The sequence below is a fragment of the Pleurodeles waltl genome, chromosome 2_2 (assembly GCF_031143425.1).
Source record: "Pleurodeles waltl isolate 20211129_DDA chromosome 2_2, aPleWal1.hap1.20221129, whole genome shotgun sequence".
NCBI classification, from domain to species: Eukaryota; Metazoa; Chordata; class Amphibia; order Caudata; family Salamandridae; genus Pleurodeles; species Pleurodeles waltl.
Window position 1 is genome coordinate 808797225 of NC_090439.1, and position 27440 is coordinate 808824664.

The window sequence follows — 27440 nt, forward strand, 5'->3', positions numbered from 1 at the left end:
TGTGGGTGCGAAGAAAGGGAAGGCGGTGCAGAAGAGAACCATCTAGCGATGGGTAGTTGTAGGACGCTGGCCAGGTATCCCCCAATAGTGTAGGGTAGGCAGTGCCTAGAAGCCAGGCCCTCTAGAGGTAGCTACCACTGTAGTCACACAGCACCTACACACTTGAAAGAAAACACTCAGTGTTACAAAAATAAAGGGTCCTTATTACAGTAACACAGTATCAAAACACTGGATCACAAACCCTCTAATAGGAGGTAAGTAAACATACCAAATATGTACACTAGTTATAAGAAATAGGCATAAAAGTGATAGAAAACAGTGCAAATGCAAATAGACAATAGTGACCGTAGGGAGAGCCGAAACTATATACTAAAATAATGGAATGCGAATGCAGGACCCCCCCCTAGGTAAGTGAAATGTGTAGAGGAGAGCTGGGGGCACTAGGAAACTGCGTTGGTAAGTACCACAATGCCCCCTAAACCAGGAAGAAAAGAGTAAATGTAGGAATGTACCCTCTTTCTTGGCATGGTTACCCCATTTTCTACCTGTTGTCAGTGTGTTTGACTGTTTTCACTTGAATCCTGCTAACCGGGGACCCAGTGATTATGCTCTGTCCCGCCTAACTTAGCAACTTGCACAATTTTCGCCCCACATTTGGCATACTGGTACCCCCATGTAAGTCCCTAGTATATGGTACATAGGTACCCAGAGCATTGGGGTACCAGGGGATCCCCATGGGCTGCAGCATGTATTATGTCACTCATGGGGAGCCCATGCAAAGTGTTCTGCAGACCTGCTATTTCAGCCTGCGTGAAAGAGTGCATGCACCTTTTTTTTTCACCTTAGGTCACAGCTCTATAAGACACCCCTATGGCAGGCCCTCCTAGTACCTGTGTGTGAGGGCACCCCTGCACTAGCAGAGGTGACCCCACGAACTCTAGTGCAATTTTCATATACTTCTTGAGTGCGGGGACACCATTTTATGCGTGTACTGGACATAGGTCACTACATAAGGCCAGCTACATAAAGGTAACTCCGAACCTAGGCATGTTTGGTATCAAACATGTCGGAGCCATACCCCAATACTGTTGGCAGTATTGGAGGTATGATTCCATGCACTCTGGGGGCTACTTAGAGGACTCCCAGGTTTGCTCCCACCAGTCTTCTAGGATTTCCTAGGCATCCCCAGCTGCTACCACCCCTCAGACAAGTTTCTGCCTTCTTTCTGCTTGAACAGCTCAAGCCCAGGAAGGTAGAAAAAGATTTCCTTTTGGAGAGGGGGTGTAACACTCTGTCCCTTTGGAAATAGGTGTTACATGGCTTGGGAGGGGTAGCATCCCCAAGCCACTGGTTTTGCTTTGAAGGGCACATTTGATGCCCTCAATGCATAAACCAGTCTACACAGATTGAGAGACCTCCAGTACCTGCTCTGGAACAAAACTGGACAATGGAAATGGGAGTGACCCCTCCTCTGTCCATCACCACCCCAGGGGTGGTGCCCAGAGCTCCTCCAGATGGTCCCTGGGTTCTACCAGCTTGAATCCAAGGTTGTCAGGGACCTCTGGCAGCATCTGACTGGCCAGGCAGGTGACGTCAGAGCCCCTTCCTCAGGTGGTCACCTGGCTAGGTGACCAATCCTCTTTTTAGGGCTATTTAGGGTCTCTGTCTTGGATGGGTCCTCAGATTGAGCTTGCAAGATTCCAGCAGGACTCCTCTGCAACCTCCACTTCGACTTCTAGCCACTGGAACCATGACTGAACCCTCTAGGAACCGACAATCTGCATCCACAAAGAAGACTCTTCTTGGAACATTGTTTCCACGGCTCTGTCTAGCTTCTGCAACATTTCCCCGGCTGTGCATCCTCTGAGGGCGGCAAGTCTTCAGTCTGCACAAGAAGGAAGGAGTATTCACTGCCCTGCATCAGCAGGCACCTACTGCAATGACAGCTGGATGCGTGGATCTCCTCTCATCCCGAGTTGCGTGTACCTGCATCACAGGTGGTGGTCCGGAGTAGTCCTCTTGGTCCACTCTGCCAGCTGTCCAACTTTGGTGGAGGTAAGCCCTTGCCTTCCCACGAGGACAGTACCCCTGTGCACCGCGTCTCTTGCACCTTCCAAGGCTTGTTTCCATCTTCTCCAAGGGAACTTCAGGACACGCGCAGCTCCAGCCCTCAACACTTCTTCCTGCGACGCACAGCCCTCTGCATGGTTCTTCTGCGGTGTGGGATCCCTCCCTGTAGTGCTGCGTGGGCTTCTTCTGCAACTTGTGTGTCCCCATCCTGTGAGACTCCTGTGGGTGCTGCCTTTGCTCCTGTGAGCTCTCTGTGTCGCTGAGGGTTCCCTCTGACTCCCCCTCCTGGGTTGAGTCCTCCTGGGCCTTGTTGGTCCCCGGCAGCCCCACTTTTCCACTGACCGCGAATTTTCCTGCACCGACACCAGTCTGCAATCTTCATTCCAGCATGGAACATCTTCTGCATTCCTCAGGATCTCTTCTCCAGCTCCAGGGATGCAGTACTGACCTGATCTTCATCACCCTCCTCCAACTCCTGCAAGTGCAGCTGAGTGGGTAGTAGCTGCCACTCCTCCTGGACTCCAGTGTGACTCTTGGACTTGGTCCCCTCTCTCCACAGGCCTTAATCTCCAGGAATCTACCACTGGTTTCTTGCAATCTTGTCTGGGTGTCTTCTTTTTCTTCCTTTTAGATTGTTTGGGGTAATTCTGATGATTTACTCCTGCTTTCCTGGTCGCTGGGTGGGGGGGGGGGGTACTCTGTTACTTACCTCTGTGGTTTTCTAGACTCCCAACTCCCCTCTACACATTCCACTTACCAAGGTGGGGGTCCTGTGTTCGCATTCCATTTTTTTAGTTATGGATTTGGGCTCCCTTAGGGTCACTATTGCCTAACTGCATTTACACAGTTTTCTAACTTTTTTCTATTCTTATTGCTGTTTACTAGTGTATATAATTAGTGTATTACTTACCTCCTATTAGAGGGTAGCACTTCTAGTACTTTGTGGTATTGTGTGTAAGTGCTGTGTGACTACAGTGGTATTGCAAGAGCTTTGCATGTCTCCTAGATAAGCCCTGGCTGCTCATCCACAGCTACCTCTAGAGAGCGTGGCTTCTAGACACTGTCTGCACTTCACTAAGAGGGAATACCTGGACCTGATATTAGGTGTAAGTACCTTAGGTACCTACCACACACCAGGCCAGCTTCCTACATTGGTGGTGCAGCGGTGGGTACTTGCAATTTCCTTACCACTTCCACAGGAAAGACCACTTACTAGCTAGGGGACTACGCTATACCTAGCAACAGGAAAACAGTCTCTTGGGGTTGGGTAAGAGAAGGGTTTAGGCATAGCCCTTACTCCAAGCTTCTTTATGGAGACTTAGAGTAGTTAGGGATGCCACACCACTCTAGCTAGCTGACATGTCTTCAGCAGAGCACACAGCTCAAGTCATGGAGTCTACTTGTGAGGAAATGACCTTCCAAGAGCTTAGGGAGTTGTGTGCAGAAAGAAAGCTGACGGCTGGGAGGAATCCCAACAAGACTTCACTTCTAGGCCTGCTCCTCCAGGATGACCAGGAACATGCTGGTAGCCAGGAGGAAGAGTCAGATGACGTAGACTCTGACCACCCCAGTGCTAGGAAAAGAGAATTTAGCCACTGAGGTGGGTCAGGACAAACCCAAGGTGGATCAGGCAAAGGCTAGGTGCACCCACTGTCCTGATAGGAGCACTGTCAGTAGTGTAGAGGGGGATCCTAACAGTAGGTCCACCTTTGTCCCTAGAGGGCTGGTTCAGAGGATGGCCCAGAATAGGACTAGATCCTCCTCTGACCACTCTCATATCTCCTTATTATCTGAGGGGACCCACTGCAAAACTCCATAGGAAGTTTCTCTAGATAGGGAACTCAGACAGTTGAGACTGGATGAGGCCAAATTGAGGCTGCAAAAGCGAGTCCTAGACAGGGAGCCCTTGGCAGTAGAGAGAGAGAGAGAGAAAGAGAGAGGCAGGTGCTGGGGTTAGCACCCCATGGGGTCAGCATCAGCCTTGGTTTCAGGGAGCCAAGGGGCAGGGAGGACTCTTTTGATTCCAAAACCCTAAGTAAAGTTGTTCTCCCCTACAAGGTGTTGGAGGGGGATGACACCCACAAGTGGGTGGGAGGGGAAGTGACAAGGGTGAGCATAGACTTCTCACTGTTTGGGAGGAAAATGCTGATAACTACACTGTTTTGAAGTCTGCTCTTCTGGATGGTTTTGGTCCAACCACTGAACAATATAGGATAAAGTTTAGGGAGACCAGGAAAGAGTCCTCCCAGGATTGGGTTGATTTTGTTGATTGCTCTGTGAAGACTTTCGAATGCTGGTTACGTGGTAGCAAAGTCAGTGACTATGAGGGCTTATACAATCTTATTCTGAGAAAGCATATACTTAACAATTGAGTGCCTGATTTGTTGCACCAATACTTGGTTGACTCAGATCTGACCTCTCCCCTAGAATTGAGAAAGAATGCAGACAAATGGGTCAGAACAAGGCGAAGCAGAAATGCTCACACAGATGATGACAGACAAGAAAAAAGAAGTGGGTAAGTCCCAGGACGAGGTTGGGGACAAAAACAAATCTAAAGAGTCTTCACCAGGCCCACAAAATACCTCTGGGGGTGGGTCCAAAACCTCTGAATCTTTTTTCCACAACAAAAAGCCTTGGTGCTATGTTGGTAAAATCAAAAGCCATAGGCAAGGAGACAGTGCCTGTCCTAAGAAAGTCACCAAGCCACCCACCACTATAACCCCCGCCTCTACCACTAGTGCACCTAGTAACAGCAGTAGCGGGGGCCAGGTAACAATAGCTGTGTGTAGCTGGAAGAAAGTGTATTCGTGCTGGTTTAGTTAGGGAGACTACTGGGGCTGTTTTAGTCACAGATGGGGGCATTGATCTTGCCACCCTTGCTGCCTGTCCCCTTAACAAGGGTAAGTACAGGCAGCTTCCCTTACTAATTATTGTTCAGGCAGAGGCCTACAGGGAAATAGTTGCCAGTGTCACTATGGTGACTGAAAAACTGGTGTCCCCTGAGCAACACCTACTTGGTCACCAGTACCAAGTGACTGACACCCATAATAACACTGTGTGCCACCCCGTGGCAGTTGTTGATTTCATCTAGAGGGGGTTGGGTTTACTGGACATAAGAAAGTTGTGTCCACAGACGTATTGTGGAGTATCTACTAGGGAATGGCTTGGGGACTTCAGCTTGGACTGGAGGAGAGTTGGAGGCCCATGCAGCAATGCTGGGCATCCCAGGGCATATTTTTACTTTAAGATCCAGAGGCTATACCTCTAAGGACCACTACAGCTCCTGCAGTGGCAGAAGCCCTCCTGGGAATTTTCTCCAGAACGGGCTTCCCAAAAGAGGTGGTATCAGACAGAGGTACAATGTTTGTCTGCTTACCTTAAGGCTATGTGGAAGGAATGTGGTGTAACATATAAGTTCACCACCCCTTACCTCCCCCATACCAATGGTTTGTTAGAGAGGTTTGATAAAACTCTCAAGGGCATGATCATGGGACTCTCTGAAAAACTCAGAAGGAGATGTCCTACTGCCATGCCTCCTTTTTGGCCAAAAGGGAGGTTCCTCCGAAGGGAGTGGGCTACAGAACCTTTGAACTTCTATTTGGACACCCTGATAGGTGTCCACTCACTCTTGTAGGGAGGGCTGGGAGAAACCTCTCAAGCCTCCTAAACAAGACATTGTGGATTATGTACTAGGACTCAGATTGAGGTAGCTCAGTACATGAAAAAGGCCACTAAAATCCTTCAGGTCAGCCAGGAACTGCAGAAGCAGCGGCATGACCAGAGAGCCAGCCTAACTGTCTACCAGCAAGGGAAGAAAGTGTGGGTCCTGGAGCCTGTGGCTCCCAGGGCACTTCAAGACAAGTGGAGGGGTCCCCATAGTATAGTGGAGAAAAAGGGTGAACTCACCTGTTTGGTTGACCTAGGTACCCCCAAAAGCCCCCTCAGTGTGCTTCATATGAACCACCTTAACCTCTACTATGACAAGGCTGATATGACCCTGCTTATGGCCATTGATGAGAGACAGAAAGAAGAGAGCGACCTTCTCTCTGACCTCTTCTCCAACACTGCAGCTGATGGCCTGTTTCAGACATACGCGGCCAGTGAAAGTGTGGGACAAGCCTGTCACAAGTCTTGCTTTGCCCCAAGTGACCTGCAAGGGTCAACAAATGCATTTTCAACCATAGGAGGGCACTTTCACTTCACAGTGATGTCCTTTGGTTTGAAAAATGCATCTGCCACTTTTCAGAGGCTGGTAAATGCAGTCCGCCAAGGTTTGGAAGCCTATAGTGCAGCTTATCCAGATTACATAGCTGTCTTTAGCTCCACCTGAGATGACCACCTGGTCCACCTCTGGAATGTTTTGGAGGCTATGCAAAGAGCAGGCCTCACTATCAAGGCATCTAAGTGCCAGATAGGGCAGGGGAAGGTTGGGTATCTAGGCCACATGGTAGGTGGAGGCTAGATTCAACCACTACAGGTAAAGATCCAAACTATTCTAGATTGGACTCCCCCCTACTACACAAACCCAAGTGAGAGCCTTCTTAGGCCTCACTGGGAACTACAGGAAGTTCTTTAAGAACTATGGTTCCATTGTAGCCCCTCTTAATGACCTCACCTCTAAAAGAATGCCTAATGTGTTGTGGACCGCTAGCTGTCAAAAAAGCTTTTGAAGACCTCAAACAGGCCATGTGCTCTGCCCCTGTGTTAAAAATCCCTGACTACTCCAAGAAGTTCATAGTACAAACAGATGCCTCTGAGGTAGGGTTTGGGGCTGTTCTTTCTCAACTTAATACTGAGGCCCAGGACCAAGCAGTTGCTTTCATAAGCAGAAGGTTGACCCCCAGTGTAAGGCGTTGGTCAGCCATAGCAAGGGAGGCCTTTGCTGTGGTCTTGTCGCGTAGGTTCTCATTATGGTAATGAGGCTACTGGATTTGGGTGGTAGGATCGTGGGAACTCAGTACAATTTCGCACCGGGTGACACCTATCGGTCTAATCTGGGTTTTCCGGCTAACTAGCAGCGCCTCAACTCTGACCAGGATGATTGTGACAACCGGGCACACGGCAAGTTTGACTCCTCAGAGAATCGTGGTAATCAGATCACATCCCTTTCTCTCAATTACCAAAAGTCTCACTTAGGCAAAGACAACAGAGGCAGAATATAGCTCAATAAGCATTTATTGAAATAACTGTATCTTAGATAAAAGCATATGTGTAGCAATAACTAGGATGATGAAACACAATAAAAGCAAGCACCTGACTAGAAGTGTAAAACACAGTCTTACCATACTGTCAAAAAGGGGGATGGATCTGTAATCTTCCTGCCTACACTGAGTATGAGCACAGCATACTAAGCAAAGGCAACACCCACAGGACGAGGACAGACAAGTTGCATGAGGAGCTCACGCAGCACTACAGGAAGGGATTCCACTCTGCAGGAGAAAGACGCAGAGGGCTGTGCATCACAGAAAGAAGTGCTGAGGGCTGGAGCTGCACATAGCCTGAAGTTCCCTTGGAGGAGATGCCAACAAGCTTTGGTAGCTGCAAGAGACGTGTGTGCATGAGGGTACTGTCCTGCGTGGGAAGGCAAAGGCTTACCTCCACAGCTGGCAGAGAGTATCTAGAGGAATACTTCAGACCATGGCCTGTGATGCAGGATCCATGCAGTTCAGGATGAGAGGACATCCAGGCAGCCGGTAGTCGTTGCAGCTGGTGCCTGCAGATGCAGGGGTGTGTGACTCCTTCACTCCAAGGGAGATTCCTTCTTCCTTCTCTTGCATACTGAATACTTGCCGCCCTCAGAGGATGCACAGCCGGGGAAATGTTGCTGAAGCTGGACGAAGCTGTGGAAACAATGTTGCAAGCAGAGTCTTCGTTGTGGATGCAGAATGTCGGTTCCCAGAGGGTCCAGTCTCGGTGTCAGTGGCTAGAAGTCGAAGTGGAGGTTGCAGAGGAGTCCTGCTGGAATCTTGCTAGCCGAATCTGAGGACCCACCCAAGAGAGAGACCCTAAATAGCCCTGAAGGGGGGATTGGTCGCCTAGCCAGGTGGCCACCTATCAGGAGGGGGCTCTGATGTCAGAGGTCCCTGCCAACCTTGGATTCAAAATGGCAGAACCCAGGGATCCTCTGGAGGAGCTCTGGGCACCACCCCAGGGGTAATGATGGACAGGGGAGTGGTCACCTCCCTTTCCTTGTCCAGTTTTGTTCGAGAGCAGGTACTGTAGGTCCCTGAACATGTGTAGACTGGTTTATTCACGGAGGGCACCAAATGTGCCTTTCAAAGCATACGGGTGGCTTGGGGAGGCTACCCCTCCCAAGCCATATAACACCTGTTTCCAAAGGGGGAGGGTGTTACCCCTCCCGCCAAAGGAAATCATTTGTTCTGCCTTCCTGATCTTGAGCTGTTCAAGCAGCAGGAGGGCAGGAACCTGTCTGAAGGGTGCCAGCGGCTTCGGCTGCCTGGAAAACCCCAGAAGGCTGGTGGGGGCAATGCTGGGGGTCCTCTAAGGAGCCCCCAGAGTGCATGGAATCATACTTCAATACTGGCAACAGTATTGGGGTATGATTCCTACATATCTGATACCAAACATGCCTAGGATCCAAGTTACCATTATGTAGCTGGACATAGGTAGTGACCTATGTACAGTACACACATAAAATGGCGTCCGGCACTCACAAAGTCCAAAATTAAACTGGAGTTTGTGGGGGCACCTTTGCTATTGCCAGTGTGCCCTAACACACAGGTACTTGCACCCTGCCCTCTGGGCTAGGAGGGCCTGCCATGGGGTGACTTACAATGATCTGGTGCAGTGACCTGTAATGAAAAGGGTGCATGCACCCTTTTACGCAGGCTGCAATAGCAGGCCTGCAAATACGCTTTGCTTGGGCTCCCTATAGGTGGCATAATGCATGCTGCAGCCTATGGGGATCCTCTGGTATTTTCAATGCTCTGGGTACCATATATTAGGGACTTACATGGGGGCACCAGTATGCCAAATGTGAGGTGTAATTAACCACGTTACCAAGTTAGAAGGGAGAGAGCATAATCACTGGGGTCCTGGTTAGCAGGATCCCGGCGAACACTGTCAAACACACTGAGAACAGGCAGAAAATGGGGGTAACCATACCAATAAAAAGGGTACTTTCCTATAATAGTCACCTGCATCAAGATGTGCTACGCTTTGGCAAAAAAAGCAACCCCCTGAAGGTTTGCATGCTCATTCCACCAAAGCAACTGCTGCTACCACAGCGTTAGCCCACGTAGTTCCAGTCCTGGATATCTGCCAGGCGGGAACATGGGGTCTTTACATACGTTCCTTAAGCATTACTGCTTGGACAGTCAGGTCCGCAGAGACAGCTGCATTGGCCATTCAGTCCTCCAGGAAATTTTGGTGTGATCTTGGTTCGCAGCCCACCACCGGGGATGGTATTGCTTGAGTATCTATTCTAAGGTTAGTAATCTGCTAATAGAAGTATCTATCAGTTGCACAAGTTACTTACTTTTGGCAACGATATATCTGGTAGAAACATATTCTAGTTGCAGATTCCTTACCGACCCGCCCATTCTTCCCACACTGCGAACTGATTTCTAGGTACAGGTACTTCCCTTTAAGGGCCCTAGTTTGGTGCACCATTCTCAATGTTCTTCATGCCTTTGCGCTACTGGTTTGGAAAGTCATGGAAAGAAACTGACGTCAGCATTCTGGGGTGGCAATGATGTCATCATGGCGACCATAATACCAACGGCGCCCGCAGAGTCGACCAATGCCAACTAACGGTGCGCAGAGGTAATGGTTGAAGAAAAATCTCCGGATCCAGTCTGATGCCTGGGGGACATTCTAAGGTAAGGAATCGACAACTAGAATATGTCTCTACCAGATATATTGTTACCGAAGGTAAGTAACTTGTACTTATTAACTATCAGGGGTGGAGGTGATACCTTGTTAGTTTACCTTGCATGCTACTTTGCTATTAGAAACACCTTTTTCTTCAGTTTCCAGAAGACTCCACTTTACTCCTCTGAGCCCTCTACTTTGTTTTCCACCAATACTTCAATTTCAAGATGACTGCCAGGCAAACCCTGCTTTGTGTTCCAACCAGCATGGCTTACCTTCGCTCTCCCTTTAGAACCCACTCATAGGAGCCAGCTATCCGGGCATCCCATGCTTTCCAGTAGGTCACTTCCCTTTTGGCAGCTCATTGTTATGTTCCACCACTCGACATAGCCCTCCCATATCTTGTGCAGTCCTGGTGCTTCCACTACCATGTGGTAGAGGTGGTTCAGACACATCCAGCCCTGCTTCATGGTCTTTGCACGATTTTCTTGAAGAAAGCACACTAGAACTTTAGTCAGCTTACCTTCAAAACTCCCTCTTCCTCGCTGACCAAGGTTAGCACCTGATAAAGCACATTTCTTGAGAATACATGCAGGAATGCACCGAATAACTGAAATAAAGTTTGCATCCTTCGATTTTCAAACCCCCCAGTTAGTGTTAATCTCACATTTAAGTGAGATTAACACTACGCTCATTTAGATTTTCCTGGAAGCAATTTCTTAATTAGTGTGATAGATTCCAAGCCACTTGGAATTTATTGGTAAATAATTGAATTATCCTTTGTATCTGATAGAGACTTGTAGTTTCAGATTCCTTACCTTAGAATTTTCCCCCAGGCGTCAGACTGGATCCGTAGATTTTTTCTTCGAGCAATACCCTTGTGCGTCGGTAGGTGGCGTTGGTCGACTCCGCAGGTGTTGTGGTCGCCGTGATGACGTCGGGAGTAGTACATAGACTCTGCCCTCGTGCAGTGATGTCAGTTCTTGTCATTCCGCACCACGCGCTGATCCTGAGAGAGCTACCCTAGGCTATTTTTTGGCCGAATTCAACCGTTTTGTTGAGCTTTTTTGGTGTCGAGGATGTCCCCGAAGATCGAGTTCAAGCTTTGTGAGGACTGCCATTGGATGATGTCGGTGACGGATTCTCATCTCGTTTGCCTGTGGTGCCTCAAGCGCAACCACGACCCGAAGTCGTGCTCCGAGTGTCGGGCCATGCACCCGAAGGCTTTGAGGGAGCGGTCCCTAAAGCTAATGGCGGCCTGGTACTCGACGCCGCGTAGGTCCCGGTCTCGCTCGAGAGGAAGGTCTCGAGATCGGTCGTGGAGTCATCACCACTCGTCTTCTTCGAAGTCCTTGGGTCAAGATAAGAAGAAGAAGTCCTATCGCTTTCTAAATTCACCCCGTCGCTCGGCCGACGCGACGCGGGACGAGCGTCCACGCACTAGGCCTCCGTCCTCGGAGCCTACGTCTGGATCGACTCCGCGCTTCCCTGAGTTCCCCAGAGCCGGAGCGCCCCCGCCCAACTTAGAGAGTTTTACGAGGCCATGCGCCTAATCTTTGGGCATACCGACCCCGATACGGCGCCTTCAGGCCCAGGGGGTTTCGCTGAGGGGCCTTCGGGTTCCGCGCCGGCAGCTTCGGTCCCGGCCACCGAGGTCACCTGCGCGGATCCGTACCGATGCCAGTCGCACCATCAAGACCTTCCCCGGCACCGGGTCGATTATCGCCGCTCCCGACGACGGTAGTGCCCACTATCGACGTCGACCCAATTCTCATACCCATCGGCTTCAGTTGGCCCTATTCGCCCAAGGTCGAATTCAGACACATTTTCCTATGGGTAAGAATACGGGGAGGATTTGGAGGGGTCCCAGGACTCTTATGAAAACCAGGATGACCCTGCTATGGACCGGGCCTAGGACTTGGGCAAAGCCAGTGGTCTGGATACTTCTCCTGAAGCTGGCATGCTGTCTCCTCCTACCGTGGCTACGGTGGAGGGAGCTACCTATAGTATGGTGGTTAGTAGGGCGGCTGAGGTCCCTGGCCTTGAGCTACCTACTGTGGAAGTCAGGTCTAATCTCCTGACGGAGGTGCTTCAGCCTGGGGCTTCTACGTCGGAATCCCTTCTCCCATTTAATGAGGCACTCACTGATGTCCTTTTGGGTACATGGTCCAAACCCAAAACAGGGGCTCCTGTGAACAGGACTATCGTTCACTGCCATCGGCCCGCGCCGAATGACCCAAAGTTCCTGTCCCAACATCCTACGCCTGAGAGTCTTGTAATCCAGGCTTCCTCTTCTTCTGGCACTTTCACTTCCGCACCCCCGGATAGGGAATGCAAAAGGCTGGAACAATTTGGTAAGAAGTTGTTTTCTTCCTCCAGCGTAGCACTGCGGTCTGTGAACACCGCATGTCTTTTGGGCTGTTATTCCCACTCACTGTGGGATACAGTTGAGCAAGTCCTGCCGCAGATACCGGAGGAGGCCCGTGCTATCGTCTCCCAAGCAATGAAAGATGGGAGAGACACAGCAAAGTTCACTACCCATTGTGGGCTGGATACGACCGACTCTCTGGGCAGATCGGTTGCGACGATAGTGGACTAACGGCGCCATGCCTGGTTACGTACTTCTGGCTTCTCGGGGGATGTCCAGCAGTCACTCATGGAGATGCCCTTTGATGGCACCCGTCTCTTCAGAGACAAAGCGGACTCGGCCTTGGAGAGATTCAAGGATTCCCATACTATGGCTCGATCCCTTGGACTTTCCTCCGTCACACGCCCACCACAGTCCGCTTTTCACCCCTTTCTCAGCCATGGAAGGGGCGCCCTGTCGCGTCCTCAACCCAGCCACTGTGCCATGCACGCTGGACAGCCTATGCATGGCCGTGGACGCAGAATCGCATGTGGCTGTGGGACAGGGAACCAGAGGTCTGTCCAGTCAGCCTCGGCCCCCGCTGCAGCCTCAAAACCTTCCTAGTCCGTCCCCTCACTCCCGCCCAGTTGATGGCAGGATCCGCCATCACTTACCCCATTGGGAACATATTACCACGGACGGGTGGGTTTTGCAGATAATTCGGAAGGGCTACTCCCTCCCTTTCGAATCTGCACCACCACACATGCCACCATCCTTCCATTATCTTCCGGAGGATCATTTGGTGCTTCTCCGCCAGGAAGTCGCGGCTCTCTTGGCCAAGAGAGCTATAAAAAGAGTCCCTGTGCCAGAAGTAGGTTGTGGTTGTTATTCCCGCTACTTTCTGATACCATAGAAGGACAAAGGCTTGCGTCCTATCCTATATCTTCGTGACCTGAACTACTTCCCCAAGAAGGAGAAGTTCAAAATGCTCACCATTGCTCAGGTTCTGTCTGCCTTGGACCCAGGAGACTGGATGGTAGCGTTGGACTTGCAGGACGCTTACTTCCACATCCCCATCCTGCCTGCCCACAGACGTTACCTACGATTCATGGTAGGTCACGAGCACTTTCAGTTGACCTTGCTCCCTTTCGGCCTTACCAACGCCCCTCAGGTGTTCACGAAAGTGATGGCGGTGGTTGCAGCTCATCTGCGCAGATTAGAGGTCTTAGTCTTCCCCTACCTAGACGATTGGCTGTTGAAGGCGCCTTCGCCCCTGACAGTTGTCTCCCACCTTCAGACTACAGGGATCCTCCTGCACCAGCTGGGGTTCACTATAAACGTGCCGAAGTCACACCTGACTCCCTCTCAGACACTCCCTTTCATCGGAGCTGTTCTGGACACAGTGCGTTTACGGGCTTATCCTCCCGTAAAGCGAGTCCAAGACATTCAGGCTATGATTCCGATCTTTTAGCCTTGGGTTTCGGTGGGATTGCATCTGAGGCTGCTGGGCCCCATGGCCTCCTGCATCCTGCTAGTAACACATGCCAGGTGGCATATGCAGGCTCGGCAGGCGGACTTGAAGTTCCAGTGTGCGCAGCATCAGGGAAATCTCTCCTACATGGTCCAGATCTCGGAGGGGACTGCTAAAGACCTCCAGTGGTGGCTTTCGAATCCCGATTGGTTCAACGGCAGATCCCTCTCCCTTCCCCACCCAGATCTCTCTATAGTGACAGATGCGTTGCTTCTGAAGTGGGATAGCCACATGGGAGAGGCGGAGATCAGAGGCCTCTGGTCTCCGGCGGAGTCAGGACTCCACATAAATATGCTGCAGCTCCGGGCGATCAGGCTTGCGTTGAAAGCATTCATTCCCTCTCTCAAAGGGAAAGTGGTGCAGGTATTCACGGACAACACTACTGCCATGTGGTACTCCAACAAACAAGGCAGGGTAGGGTCCAGGACCCTTTGTCAGGAGGTACTATGCCTCAGGGTAATGCCCTGATGTTCCAGCCATGTCCAGATGGTTCAACATCTGGCGGGCTCTCTCAACGCCAGAGCAGACGAACTCAGCCGTCGACGCACTGTCGATCACGAATGGCGTCTCCATCCGGAGGTGGTTCAAGGTCTCTTTCTCAAGTGGGGAGAGCCTTGGTTAGATCTGTTCGCCTCCGTAGAGAGTGCACAATGTCAGCTATTTTGTGCATTGGAGTTTCCAAGGTGGCACTTGCTCGGAGACGCATTTCATCTCGAGTGGAACTCCGGCCTCCTTTATGCCTTCCCGTCTATCCCTCTTCTGCCCGGAGTTCTCAAGAAAATCAAGTACGACCGGGCCCAAGTTATCTTGGTGGCTCTGGACTAGGCTCCAAGAGTGTGGGATTGTATGAAGTTGGCTCTGTATATACTATTTCAAAGTAAGAAATAGTGTGCACAGAGTACAAGGGTTCCCCTTAGAGGTAAGATAGTGGCAAAAATAGATAATTCTAATGCTCTACTTTGTGGTAGTGTGGTCGAGCAGTAGGCTTATCAGAGGGTAGTGTTAAGCATTTGTTGTACACACACAGGCAATACATGAGGAACCCACACTCAAAGACTTACTCCAGGCCAATAGGTTTTTATATTGAAAAATATATTTTCTTAATTTATTTTAAGAACAACAGGTTCAAGATTTACATTAGGCACTTTAAACCCAAGGTACTTCACTTAGGTACTTTAGGAACTTTGAATAAAAGCAATATCATATACAATCTTTGTAAAAATGGCAATAAGCTATTTTCAAAGTGGACACTGTGCAAAAATCAACAGTTCCTGGGGGCGGTAAGTAAAGGTTAGATTAGGAGGTAAGTAAAACACTTACAAGTTTCAGTTCTGGTGCGTAGACAGCCCATCGTTGGGGGTTCAAGACAACCCCAAAGTTACCACACCAGCAGCTCAGGGCTGGTCAGGTGCAGAGGTCAAAGAGGTGCCCAAAACACATAGGCGCCTATGGAGAACAGGGGTGCTCCGGTTCCAGTCTGCCAGCAGGTAAGTATCTGCGTCCTCAGGGGGGTTTTGTAGAGCACTGGGGGGGACACAAGTAGGCACACAAAACCCACTCGCAACGGCTGGGTGTAGTGTGCAAAGCAGGTGTCGGGTTTCAGGCAGAAAACAATGGAGGGACCCGGGGGTCACTCTAGCGGTGCAGGCAGGTACAAGGGGGGAAACTCGGGACAGCCACCACCTGGGCTAGGCAGAGGGTCGCCGGGGGGGTCACTCCTGCATTGAAGTTTGGTTCCTTCAGGTCCTGGGGGGTGCAGGTACAGTGTCGGTTCCAGGCGTCGGGTCCCTTGTTAAAGGCAGTCACGGTCAGGGGAAGCCTCTGGATTCTCTCTGCAGGCATCACTGTGGGGGATCGGGGGGGGTCGTCTCCGGTTACTCACGGGCTCGCAGTCGCCGTGGAGTCCTCCCTGTGGTGTTTGTTCTCTGGATCTCGAGCAGGGGGCGTTGTGTGCAGAGTGTGAAGTCTCACACTTCCGGCGGGAAACTTGCAGTCTTTGAAAGTTGCTACTTTGTTGAGAAGTAGATGGTTTGGAACAGGGCCGCTGTTCGTGGGAGTTTCTTGGTCCTTTAGTCGAGGGCAGTCCTCTGAGGCTTCAGAGGTCGCTTGTCCCTGTCGGATGCGTCGCAGGTGCAGGTTTTCGAAGTTGGAGACAGGCTGGTAGGGCTGGGGCCAAAGCAGTCGTCGCCTTCCTCCTTCTCTGCAGGCATGTAGGTCAGCAGTCCTTCTTGTTTCTTCAGGTTGCAGGAATCTAGTTTCCTAGGTTCTGGGGTGCCCCTAAATACTAAATTTAGGGGTGTGTTTAGGTCTGGGAGGGTAGTAGCCAATGGCTACTGTCCTTGAGGGTGGCTACACCCTCTTTGTGCCTCCTCCCTGTGGGGAGGGGGGCACATCCCCAATCCTATTGGGGGAATCCTCCAAGCTCAAGATGGAGGATTTCTCAAGGCAGGGGTCACCTCAGCTCAGGATACCTTAGGGGCTGTCCTGACTGGTGGGTGACTCCTCCTTGTTTTTCTCATTATCTCCTCCAACCTTGTCGCCAAAAGTGGGGGCAGTGGCCAGAGGGGCGGGCATCTCCACTAGCTGCGATGCCCTGGGGCTCTGTAACAAAAGGGGGAGGCGAGAAGCACCTCCACCCAGTACAGGCTTTGTTCCTGGCCGCAGAATGACAAAGGTACTCTCCCCATATGGCCAGCAACACGTCTGGTGTGTGGCAGGCTGGCAGAAACTCGTCAGCCTACACTAGAAGTCCGATTGGTATTCAGAGGGCATCTCTAAGATGGTATCAGTGTGCATTTATTGTGCTGAGAAGTTTGATACCAAACTGCCCAGATTTCAGTGTAGCCATTATGGAACTGTGTAGTTTGTATTTGACAAACTCCCAGACCATATACTCTTAAGGCTACCCTGCACTTACAATGTCTAAGGTTTTGCTTAGTCACTGTAGGGGCATAGGGCTGTAAGGCCTGCTAGAGGGGTGACTTACCTATGCCACACGCAGTGTGAGGTTGGCATGGCACTCTGAGGGGAGTGCCATGTTGACGTAGTCATTTTCTCCCCACCAGCGCACACAAGTTGTGAGGCAGTGTGCATGTTCTGATTAAAGGGTCCCAAGGGTGGCATAAGACATGCTGCAGCCCTTAGAGACCTTCTCTGGCATCAGGGCCTTTGGCACCAGGGGTACCAGTTACAAGGGACTTACCTGGGTGCCAGGGTTTTGCCAATTGTGGAGACAAAGGTCCAGTTTTGGGAAAGAGCACTGATGCTGGGGCCTGGTTAGCAGGGTCCCAGTAAACTTCCAATCAAGACTTAGCATCAGCAAAGGCAAAATGTTAGAGGGTAACCATGCCAAGGAGGCATTTCCTTACAGGTATCCAGCGCTATTGAGCATGTCCATCGATCCTCCACTCAGACTGCCTCTTTGGCCGGATCTTCTGTCACAGCAGCAGGGAACGGTCCTCCACCCGAACCTGTCCAACCTCCGCCTTCATGAGTGGAGATTGAGCGGCAACAGTTGACGGCATTTGCCCTTCCACCCGAAGTCTGTAATGTTATCTTGGCAGCCAGGCATCAATTGACTAAAACTGTATACGCCTGTCGTTGGAATACATTTGTAGCATGATGTACTAACAAATCTGTTGACCCCCATTCTGCCCTTCTTTCAGACATTCTTCTGTTCATTCATTCTTTTGCCCAGCAGGGCTCTGCATTGGGCACCCTTAAAGGGTATTTGTCTGCCATTTCCGCCTTTCTTAGGCTTCCTGATAAGCCCTCACACTTTAAATCTCCTCTAGTGAATAGGTTCTTAAAAGGGCTTACCCACTTATTTCCTCCCACTCCCTTCATCATGCCTCAGTGGGATCTTAATATTGTAATTACTTACCTGATGTGTACCCCCTTTGAGCCAATGCATAATTGTCCCTTGCGGCTCCTCACATTCAAAACTGTCTTTCTCATCGCTATCACCTCTGCTCGCATGGTGAGTGAGCTTCAGGCCCTTTCTTCAAAGCCTCCATACTTGTCTGTACACCCTGACAAAGTGGTGTTACACACTAGAGCTTCCTTCTTTCCTAAGGTGGTTACACCATTTCATGTAGGCCGGTCCATCACTTTGCCTACCTTCTACACCCCCCCACCTCCTTCCCATGAGGAGGAGAGACTCCACCGTCTGGACCCAAAAAGAGCGTTGGCGTTCTACTTCAATTGTACCAAAGATTTCCGGGTGGACGATCAACTCTTTGTTGGCTATGTGGATCGAAGAAAGGGAAGGTGGTGCAAAAGCATACCATATCTCGATGGGTGCTTCTTTGCATAAAAATGTGCTACGCTTTGGCAAAAAAGCAACCTCCTGACGGCTTGCGGGGTCATTCCACCAGAGCAACTGCTGCATCCACTGCATTAGTACGCAGAGTTCCTGTCCTGGATATCTGTCAGGCAGCTACGTGGGCATCCCAGCACAAGTTTGCTGAGCATTACTGCCTGGATAGTCAGGTCCATCTGGATGGCTGCTTTGGTTGTTCGGTCCTGCAGGACTTTCTAGTATGATCTTAGTTTGCAGCCCACCACCGAGGATGGCGTTGCTTGCGTATCTGTTCTAAGGTAAGGAATCTGCAACTAGAAGTCTCTATCCGATGTACAAGTTACTTACCTTCGGTAACAAAATATCTGGTAGAGACATATTCTAGTTGCAGATTCCTTACCGCCCACCAATCCTGCCCACTTGCAAACTGATTTCTAGGGACAGGGATTCCCACTTTCAGGTCCTTAGCTCTGGCGCAACTATCTCAGTGTTCTTAGCGGCTCTGCGCTCTGGCGTGGAAAGTCGTTAAAAGAAACTGATGTCACTGCACGAGGGCGGCGTCTATGCACTACTCCCGATGTCATAACGGCGACTATGACGCCTGCGGAGTCGACCGATGCCTCCTATCGACGCACAAGGGTATTGGTCGAAGAAAAATCTCCAGATCCTTTCTGACGCCTGGGGGAAAATTCTAAGGTAAGGAATCTGCAACTAGAATGTCTCTACCAGATATTTCGCTACCGAAGGTAAGTAACTTGTACGTTTCGCTCTGACGCTATGTAACATTTGTTTGTTTTTCCCTATAGTTTGTTAAAGAAATGGACAACGAAGTTCGATTACGATTGATGCAATTTGTCACTGGCACCTGCCGACTACCTCTGGGAGGATTTGCTGAACTGATGGGTAAGATTGAAAAGAGCTAACAAGCACTTTTTATAACCATGCTGTAAACATGATATATTGTCCATACAGTGGACTACTTTGTGGAAGCAAAAGCAATCCCTGGTATTTCATTTTGTTTTGACACAGTCTAGTGACAGGAATGTCTGTGAATGTCTTAAACACTATGCAAGCACACTCCCTTCCACATAGGATACTTCACAAGTTCCCTTATTCTGCTGATCTAAGTAGAACTTATTTTCTCAATAGGAGCACCACTGTGTCTAAAAGCACCTCATATTCATGATAGGTCCCAGTCTGAAATTCAAAGCAACTAGCCATCAGACTTACTTTTAAACTTCAAGAAGAACCTAATGACATACGTCTTTCACTGGGTATTATAGAAGATCAGCACATAGAGATCCCTGGATGGGTGATGAGCTGTGCATGCATGCTGTAAATCAATCTAAAATGTATATCAGCAGTAAATCTTGGCATTGTGTGAGTGGCAGTCATTGATATATATCTGTACTGTTTAATGTTGCTCTTCATTTCAGGACCTAAGCTAAGAAAGGCTTCACTGTAAATTGGTGCCGCATAAAGTGCAACTAGGTGGTAATTCGTCTTGCAACGTTAACCCATCATTTTTTGTTGTATATTCAAATGTTTGAGATGCAACTGTGCCTAAGGTCTTTTATTTTGGGGATTATAGGACTAGCATGCAGACACAGCCCATTTATTGAAAGGATGATGGGGATCTATCATGGTAATCTTAACCAGCATTTTCTACAGGGGCCCGTTCTATCAAATCTTTGCCAATCCTTAAATGGATAATATCCTGTTTATCTTACAAGCAAGCCATGTATTTCCCTTTTGTCTGCCACTCTAGTCACTGCAACACCACCTCATATAAAAGTGAAAGAGCACATTTTATGTATTTGTTTGCTTTGTTTTGCATTTAACTATGAAAGTTTTATTAGCACACATCAAGATATCACCTGATGACCCAGGGGCTTTTGCTTCTATTCAGTGGATCTATAGACAGCAAATTATCTTGAGATCGCTGTATACCCTTCAACTTCACACCATGCTGAAAAATAAAATTATGAAAGGCCAACTCTTCTAAAACACTCTGGGGGTCATTTTGACCCTGGCGGTACGAGACCGCCAGGGCTAAAATGACGGAAGCACCGCCAACAGGCTGGCGGTGCTTCCAGGCGTATTACGACCGCGGCGGAACCAGCGCGGTCACAACGCTGGGGCCGGCGGTATTCAGCCACTTTTGCCCCGGCTGTAATAATCCGCCTGGCCGAGTCCCCGACCGCCAGCCTTTTTCTGGTGGTTTGCACCGCCAGGAAAAGGCTGGCGGAACGGGAAGTCGTGGGGCCCCATGCAGCTTTTCACTGTCTGCTATGCAGACAGTGAAAAGCGCGACGGGTGCAACTGCACCAGTCGCACGACCGCAACACCGCCGTGTCCATTTGGAGCCGGCTCCCATGTTGCGGGCCACATCCCCGCTGGGCCAGCGCGCGGAAACTTGGTTTCCGCCCGCCGGCCCAGCGGGGATGTCAAAATGGGCACCGCTGGAGTGCGGCCGCATGGCGGTTACAATGTTGTAATGACCCCCTCTATGTTTACATTCTCCTCAGTAGCAGTTTCACTGTACCAGGGACAAAGTACTCTCTAGTGAGGCCAATAGCAAACATGAGTTTAATGGACCATGTACTCGTGTCCTCTAGGGCGCTTCATTTCTGAGTCAACAAGTGTCCTACCACCTAATGGCTAGACTAGCATCTTTTGGACACTGCTGCCAGGTGTGCACACATACACATTACACGGTCGTTGCCTGTTTGTTACTCACACTCGACCATTTAATTACTTTTAACAGTTTTCCACTGTTCTGAAATGTCTTTTCCCCTTAGGGACCCTCTAGCACAGATTTCTTTATTCAAACCATTTGGATTTTGCCAAAAGCAATTGCTAGCAGCTGATGTTCAAATGCATTGATTGTCCTTATAACAGAACGACCATCCTGCTCATTCATGTTGTGTTTTCTTCTTAATAGTTATGAATTGCTTATTGCTTTTGCAGATCAGATGTAGTGGATTTCCACAAGTACCACTTGGTTTCATTGTGCAGCCAGTCAAGAGGAGGTATGATGTCTAGGTTGAAGGGTACTGCTCTCTGTGACACCCAGTGTAGTACTGATCCATCCTGTCAATGCACCCTACTACTCATCCATTGAGGGTACCTTGCTTTGGCCAGATGGCATGACCATATTTTACCAGTAGCAGATGGTTCTACTTTTCATTTTCTTAGGAAGGGGTGGTTTGTTCCCAGATGCAGAAGGTCGTTTGCTGAAACAAACCTTCCTCTACTTTAAAGATACCATTCTATTGTTGAATTGAGTCATACTAACCTCTTTGATCACAGTGACTGTAGCTGCATGTGTAGCCATGCTTTTTAGTTTGTACACATTTTGACAAGCAATCTTCTCCATGAATGTTTCATAGATGCTAAATTCTGGAATGCTTTCTGTCTGTCTAGAGTGTCTGCAGTGTACAGTTAATATGGTATTTTTAAAATACCATGAATCTGTAACAAGTCTTCAAATTTCATCCTAATTCAGTGACGACCAAAGATGCGAAGGGCTATACCTCACAGATTAGTGCATGACTCTTTAAAGCTGGTTGAGCATAGTAGTTCTTCAGATGAGCTCTAATACTCTTCCTCTTTTTGACTGCTGCAATTCTTTTGGTTGGTTATCCAACTTAAAAAAGCTTGCAGTACCTGTCCTTACAGATTTGAGATTAGTTTCTGAACTGGATCTCCTTTTACCTCCATTGTGAGGATGCATAGGCTAAGCGCTGTTGAAAGTATCACGCTTTATGAACTGTTTTTCTGATTGATGCTCTTCACACATCTTCCTTAGTTAAACCCATTTGTAGGCACCAGAATAGATCCAGAATCATTCCATGGCATAATTTATCGAATGCCAGGTGTCACCTAATCACGTCATAGACGGGAACCACATGACTGTACTGGAAATGATCAGTATAAATTTCAAAAGCTCTGTCAGCCATTGATAATGCCATTTCCTTATGTTCTTTGCCTCACTGATCTGAGACTGAGAACACCCTTCAGACTTCTGATGCACACATACACAGCCTTACACATCAGTGGCCCTATGTACCTCATCAACTTCATACACTTCCACAAGATTAACCTGACACCTCTGCTCAGCCAGCCTCATACTTGCACCCATATCCACACCCCCTCCCCCACCACCCTCCCAAAAAAAAATGGTTTCTGCAGAACCAGATCCAGCGGTCGTGCCTTATACCGCAATCCTGGAAAAACCTTCCCCTGCACAGTAGAACCTCCTCCTCAGTTCATAAATTCCTCAAGAGGCTGAAGGTCTGACTCTTCACTTAATCCCAACACAGCCGCGGCCCATGCAGCTCCTGCTTCAGGTGTCAGGAGACCCTTCCAGGCAAGTTGTGCGCTATACAACTACACATAATATAACCAAGGTTTTCTCTGGGTTGACAGTAATCAGGTTTTGTTTTTGGCAAGGTTTCAGAAGAAATATTCAGGTTTAAATTCATGTTCCAAATGCAGTTGACAGATGATGGTCATAACTCCACACTCAGGATGATTTTGTTGTCTGGGCATGTCTCATGATGCTGCATCTTGTTCTCGGTGTGCTTTTAGGCATGAGGAAACAGTTAGAGGGAGGTGAAACCTTTGGATTCCTTTTATGAAGATCAATATTTAAAAAAAAAAGAAAATTGGATTTGTACTCCATCTGAAACCTGGAGTTACTCTTTCTCAATAAGACACTAGATGCATTAGAGGAAGCAGTATAGATAATTTTCCTAGCATGGTTAAAAGAGGAGATTTTTTTCTTCTGAGCCTGTCCTATTTTGGAGCCCTAGGCTAGGGAGGCCTTTCCCACTTTTGGTATACGGACATAGTGCCATATTTATTATGCCAGTGGACATTTTGATGCCCGCTCTGCAGCACTTAATTAAACAGCCTTGCAGTTGTGAGTGGTAAAATGCCTGTGGGCTGGGTCAGCTGAGGGCAGGGGTGGGTACCCCCCCCATTTAAAAAAAAAACAAAAAAAACAATGACAGTCACTAATGTTGAAAGTATCATCATTCGTCCTGTGGTGAAATGTCCCCAAATTCCCACTGTCAGTTCATCTGGTAAGCAGGTAAAGAACTTTAAAGTGGCTATATTACATAATATTGCAGGGCCAGTTATAACACGCCTGTTCTGGCTATTGCCAGAAGCTGTGATAGTGTGCTTGGCCCAAGGAACCCTGTAGTCTTTGGACTTTTCTACAATTGTTTCCCTGGCCTTTCCTTCAGTTTTGAGGTATGTTATTGTGCTGTTGAAAAAGGTGTTGATTTTAGCGGCGGAAAAATGTCAGTTTTGGTACTGACTGTGATTTAAATCAGTCTCTTAGAAAGCTGAAAGCTCCAAATCTGGGGTATTTCTGAATGTAATTCCCATGTTGGATGGATAGTAGTCCATCCAGAGAATTGGTTTGCTTGGCTCAAATTTTGATCCTATTCAAATGACATATCCCTCTCCTAATTGTGATGAGTGTGCAGGATACTGGCATACCTTGCTTTTTCGTATCTGTTTGGAGACTGCACTATTGTCAGCCTTGTTGACCTTGGTATCTTTCATGAATTGGCTGAATTCTTAATTTTGTATTAAGATCTTGGCAGGTACACAAATATTCAAGGGTGTTTTGCCTTTACACTTTCAGGCACTCTTGTACTATATATCTGATAGAGACTTCTAGTTGCAGATTTCTTACCTTAGAATGTCCCCCATGTGTTCGAATGGATCCAGAGATTTTTCTTCAAGCAGTACCCTTGCGAGTCGTTAGGTGGTGTTGGTCGACTCCGCGGGCGTCATGGTTGCCGTGATGACGTAGGGAGTCGTATATAGACGCTGATCCGGAGAGAGTTACCCTGGTCAATTTTTGACTGACTTCTACACTTTTGTTGAGTTAATGGTGAAATCCTTGGTGCATCGAGGATGTCCCCGAAGGCCAGTTCTAAGCCGTGCTAGACCTGTAACCGCATGTCGTTGGTGACTGATCTGTACCGGGTCTGTTTGTGGTGCCTGGAGCGCGACCACGACCCAAAATCATGCTCTGAGTGCTGAGCCATGCACCCGAAGTCCTTGAGTTTGCGCTCCCTCAAGCTTATGGCTGCCCGGCGCTCGATTCCACGTTGATCCTGGTCTTGCTCAAGAGGAAGGTCTTGAGACAACTCGCAGAGTCACCACTACTCGTGCTCCACATCAGGTCACTCAGGTAAGAAGAAGTCGAAGAAAGCTAGGCATCCTTCGACTTTACCATGTCGCTCGGCTGATGCGATGCGGGAGGAGTGTTGACGCTCTAGGCCTTTGTCCTCAGAGCCTACTTCTGGATTCGCTGTGCGCCTCCCCGACTTTCCGGGAGCTGGGCCCTGGGGTTCGGTTGGGGGACATTCGGGTTCCGCACCCCTGGCTCCAGCCCAGGCCACTGAGGTCCCCTCCGGATCCGCTTCCAGACCCGTACTGATGTAGTCGTACCTTCAAGACCTTCCCCGGCACTGGTTCGACTGTCGACGCTCCTGACTTCGGTTGTGCCCACGATCGACATTGACCCAATCCTAATCCCTGATGACTCAGAGTTGCAGCGGCGTCGGCTGACGCCGCCTTCCTATTCAGTGGGGTCTATTCACCCCAGGTTGGATTCAGACCCTTATTCTTATGGGTATGAATATGGGAAAGAATTAGAGTGGTCCCTGGACCCTTATGAATACCAGGACAACCCTAATATGGACTGGGCACATGAATTGGGCGAGGCCAGTTGTCTGGATTCTTCTCCAGATGCTGGCATGCTTTCTTCTCCTACTGTGGCTACGGCAGAGGGAGCCACCTATTCTGTTGGCTTTAACATCTGGCGGGCTCTCTGAGCGCCAGAGCAGACAAACTCAGCCGTCGATGCATAGCCGATCACAAATGGCATCTCCATCCGGAGGTGGAGCAAGGTCCCTTTCAGCAGTGGGGAGATCCTTGGTTAGATCTGTTTGCCTCCGCAGAGAACGCACATTGTCAGCTATTTTGCAGTTTGGAGCTTCAAGGTGTGTAAGGAAATGGCTCCCTGTTGCAGTTACCCCCCACTTTTTGCCTGATACTGATGCTGACTTGACTGAGAAGTTTGCTGGGACCCTGCTAACCAGGCCCCAGCACCAGTGTTCTTTCACCTAAAATGTACCATTGTTTCCACAATTGGCACACCCTTGGCACACAGATAAGTCCCTTGTAAAAGGTACCAGTGGTACCAAGGGCCCTGTGACAAGGGAAGGTCCCTAAGGGCAGCAGCATATGTTGTGCCACCCTAAGGGACCCCTCACCTAACACATGCACACTGCCATTGCAGATTGTGTGTGTTGGTGGGGAGAAAAAGGCAAAGTCGACATGGCATCCCCCTCAGGATGCCATGCACGCACAATACTGCCTGTGGCATAGGTAAGTCACCCCTCTAGCAGGCCTTACAGCCCTAAGGCAGGGTGCACTATACCACAGGTGAGGGCATAGCTGCATGAGCAATATGCCCCTACAGTGTCTAAATCTATTCTTAGACATTGTAAGTACAGTTATGGCCATATTAAGTATATGGTCTGGGAGTTTGTCAGAAACGAACTCCACTGCTCCATAATGGCTACACTGAATACTGGGAAGTTTGGTATCAAACCTCACAGAATAATAAACCCACACTGATGCCAGTGTTGGATTTATTACAAAATGCACACAGAGGGCATCTTAGAGATTCCCCCTGTATTTTACCCAATTGTTCAGTTCAGGACTGACTGGTCTGTGCCAGCCTGCTGCTGAGAGACGAGTTTCTGACCCCATGTGATGAGGGTCTTTGTGCTCTCTGAAGACAGAAACAAAAGCCTGCTCTGGGTGGAGGTGCTTCACACCTCCCCCCTACAGGAACTGTAACACCTAGCAATGAGCCTCAAAGGCTCAGGCTCCGTGTTACAATGCCCCAGGGCACTCCAGCTAGTGGAGATGCCCGCCCCCTGGACACAGCCCCACTTTTGGCGGCAAGTCCAGGGGAGATAATGAGAAAAACAAGGAGGAGTCACCCACCAGTCAGGACAGCCCCTAAGGTGTCCTGAGCTGAGGTGACCCCTGCCTTTAGAAATCCTCCATCTTGAGTTTGGAGGATTTCCCCAATAGGATTAGGGATGTGCCCCCCTCCCCACAGGAAGGAGGCACAAAGAGGGTGTAGCCATCCTCAAGGACAGTAGCCATTGCCTACTGCCTTCCCAGACCTAAACACACCCCTAAATTCAGTATTTAGGGACACCCCAGAACCTAGGAAACTAGATTCCTGCAACTTGAAGAAACAAGAAGGACTGCTGACCTACAAGCCTGCAGAGAAGACAGCTGACTACAACTGCTTTGACCCCAGCCCTACCGGCCTGTCTCCAACTTCGAAATCCTGCAACCAGTGACGCATCCGACAGGGACCAGCGACTTCTGAAGCCTCAGAGGACTACCCTGGACTAAAGGACTAAGAAACTCCCGTGAGCAGCGGCCCTGCTCAAAACCAGCTACTTCTTTACAACAAAGAAGCAACTTACAAAGACTGCACGTTTCCCGCCGGAAGCATGAGACTTCTCACTCTGCACCCAATGCCCCCGGCTCGAGATTCAGAGAACCAACGCCTCCAGGAGGACTCCCCGGCGACTGCAAGCCCGTGAGTGACCAGAGACGACCCCCCTGAGCCCCCACGGCGATGCCTGCAGAGAGAATGCAGAGGCTCCCCCTGAGAGCGACTGTCTGTAACAAGGGACCCGACGCCTAGAACTAGCACTGCACCCGCAGTCCCAGGACCTGAAGGAACCGAACCTCAGCGCAGGAGTAACCCCCAGGCAACCTCTGCCTAGCCCAGGTAGTGGCTGTCCCGAGAAGCCCCCCGTGCCTGCCTGCACCGCTACAGTGACCCCCGTTTCCCTCCATTCTTTTCTACCTGAAACCCAACGCCTGCTTTACACACTTCACCCGGCCGCCCCTGTGCTGCTGAGGGTGTGTTTTGTGTGCCTACATGTGTCCCCCCAATCCCCAGTGCTCTACAAAACCCCCCTGGTCTACTCCCCGAGGACGCAGGTACTTACCTGCTGGCAGACTGGACCGGATCACCCCTGTTCTCCATAGGCGCCTATGTGTTTTGGGCACCTCTTTGACCTCTACACCTGACCGGCCCTGAGCTGCTGGTGTGGTAACTTTGGGGTTGCCTTGAACCCCCAATGGTGGGCTGCCTATGCCCCAGAACTGAGACTTGTAAGTGTTTTACTTGCCTCCTAATCTAACCTTTACTTACCTCCCCCAGGAACTGTTGATTTTTGCACTGTGTCCACTTTGAAAATAGCTTATTGCCATTTTTACAAAGACTGTAT

The 27440-nt window shown here is 49.6% G+C and overlaps 1 protein-coding gene across 1 annotated transcript in view; it reads left to right on the forward strand.

The window, feature by feature from the left end:
• Window positions 1-27440, forward strand: part of WWP1 (WW domain containing E3 ubiquitin protein ligase 1) — a 711039-nt gene that overhangs the window by 637347 nt on the left and 46252 nt on the right. The window contains exon 22 of the mRNA XM_069220436.1: window positions 18888-18984. Within this exon, the coding sequence (XP_069076537.1) occupies window positions 18888-18984 (97 nt within the window). The remainder of the gene's footprint in view (window positions 1-18887; window positions 18985-27440) is intronic.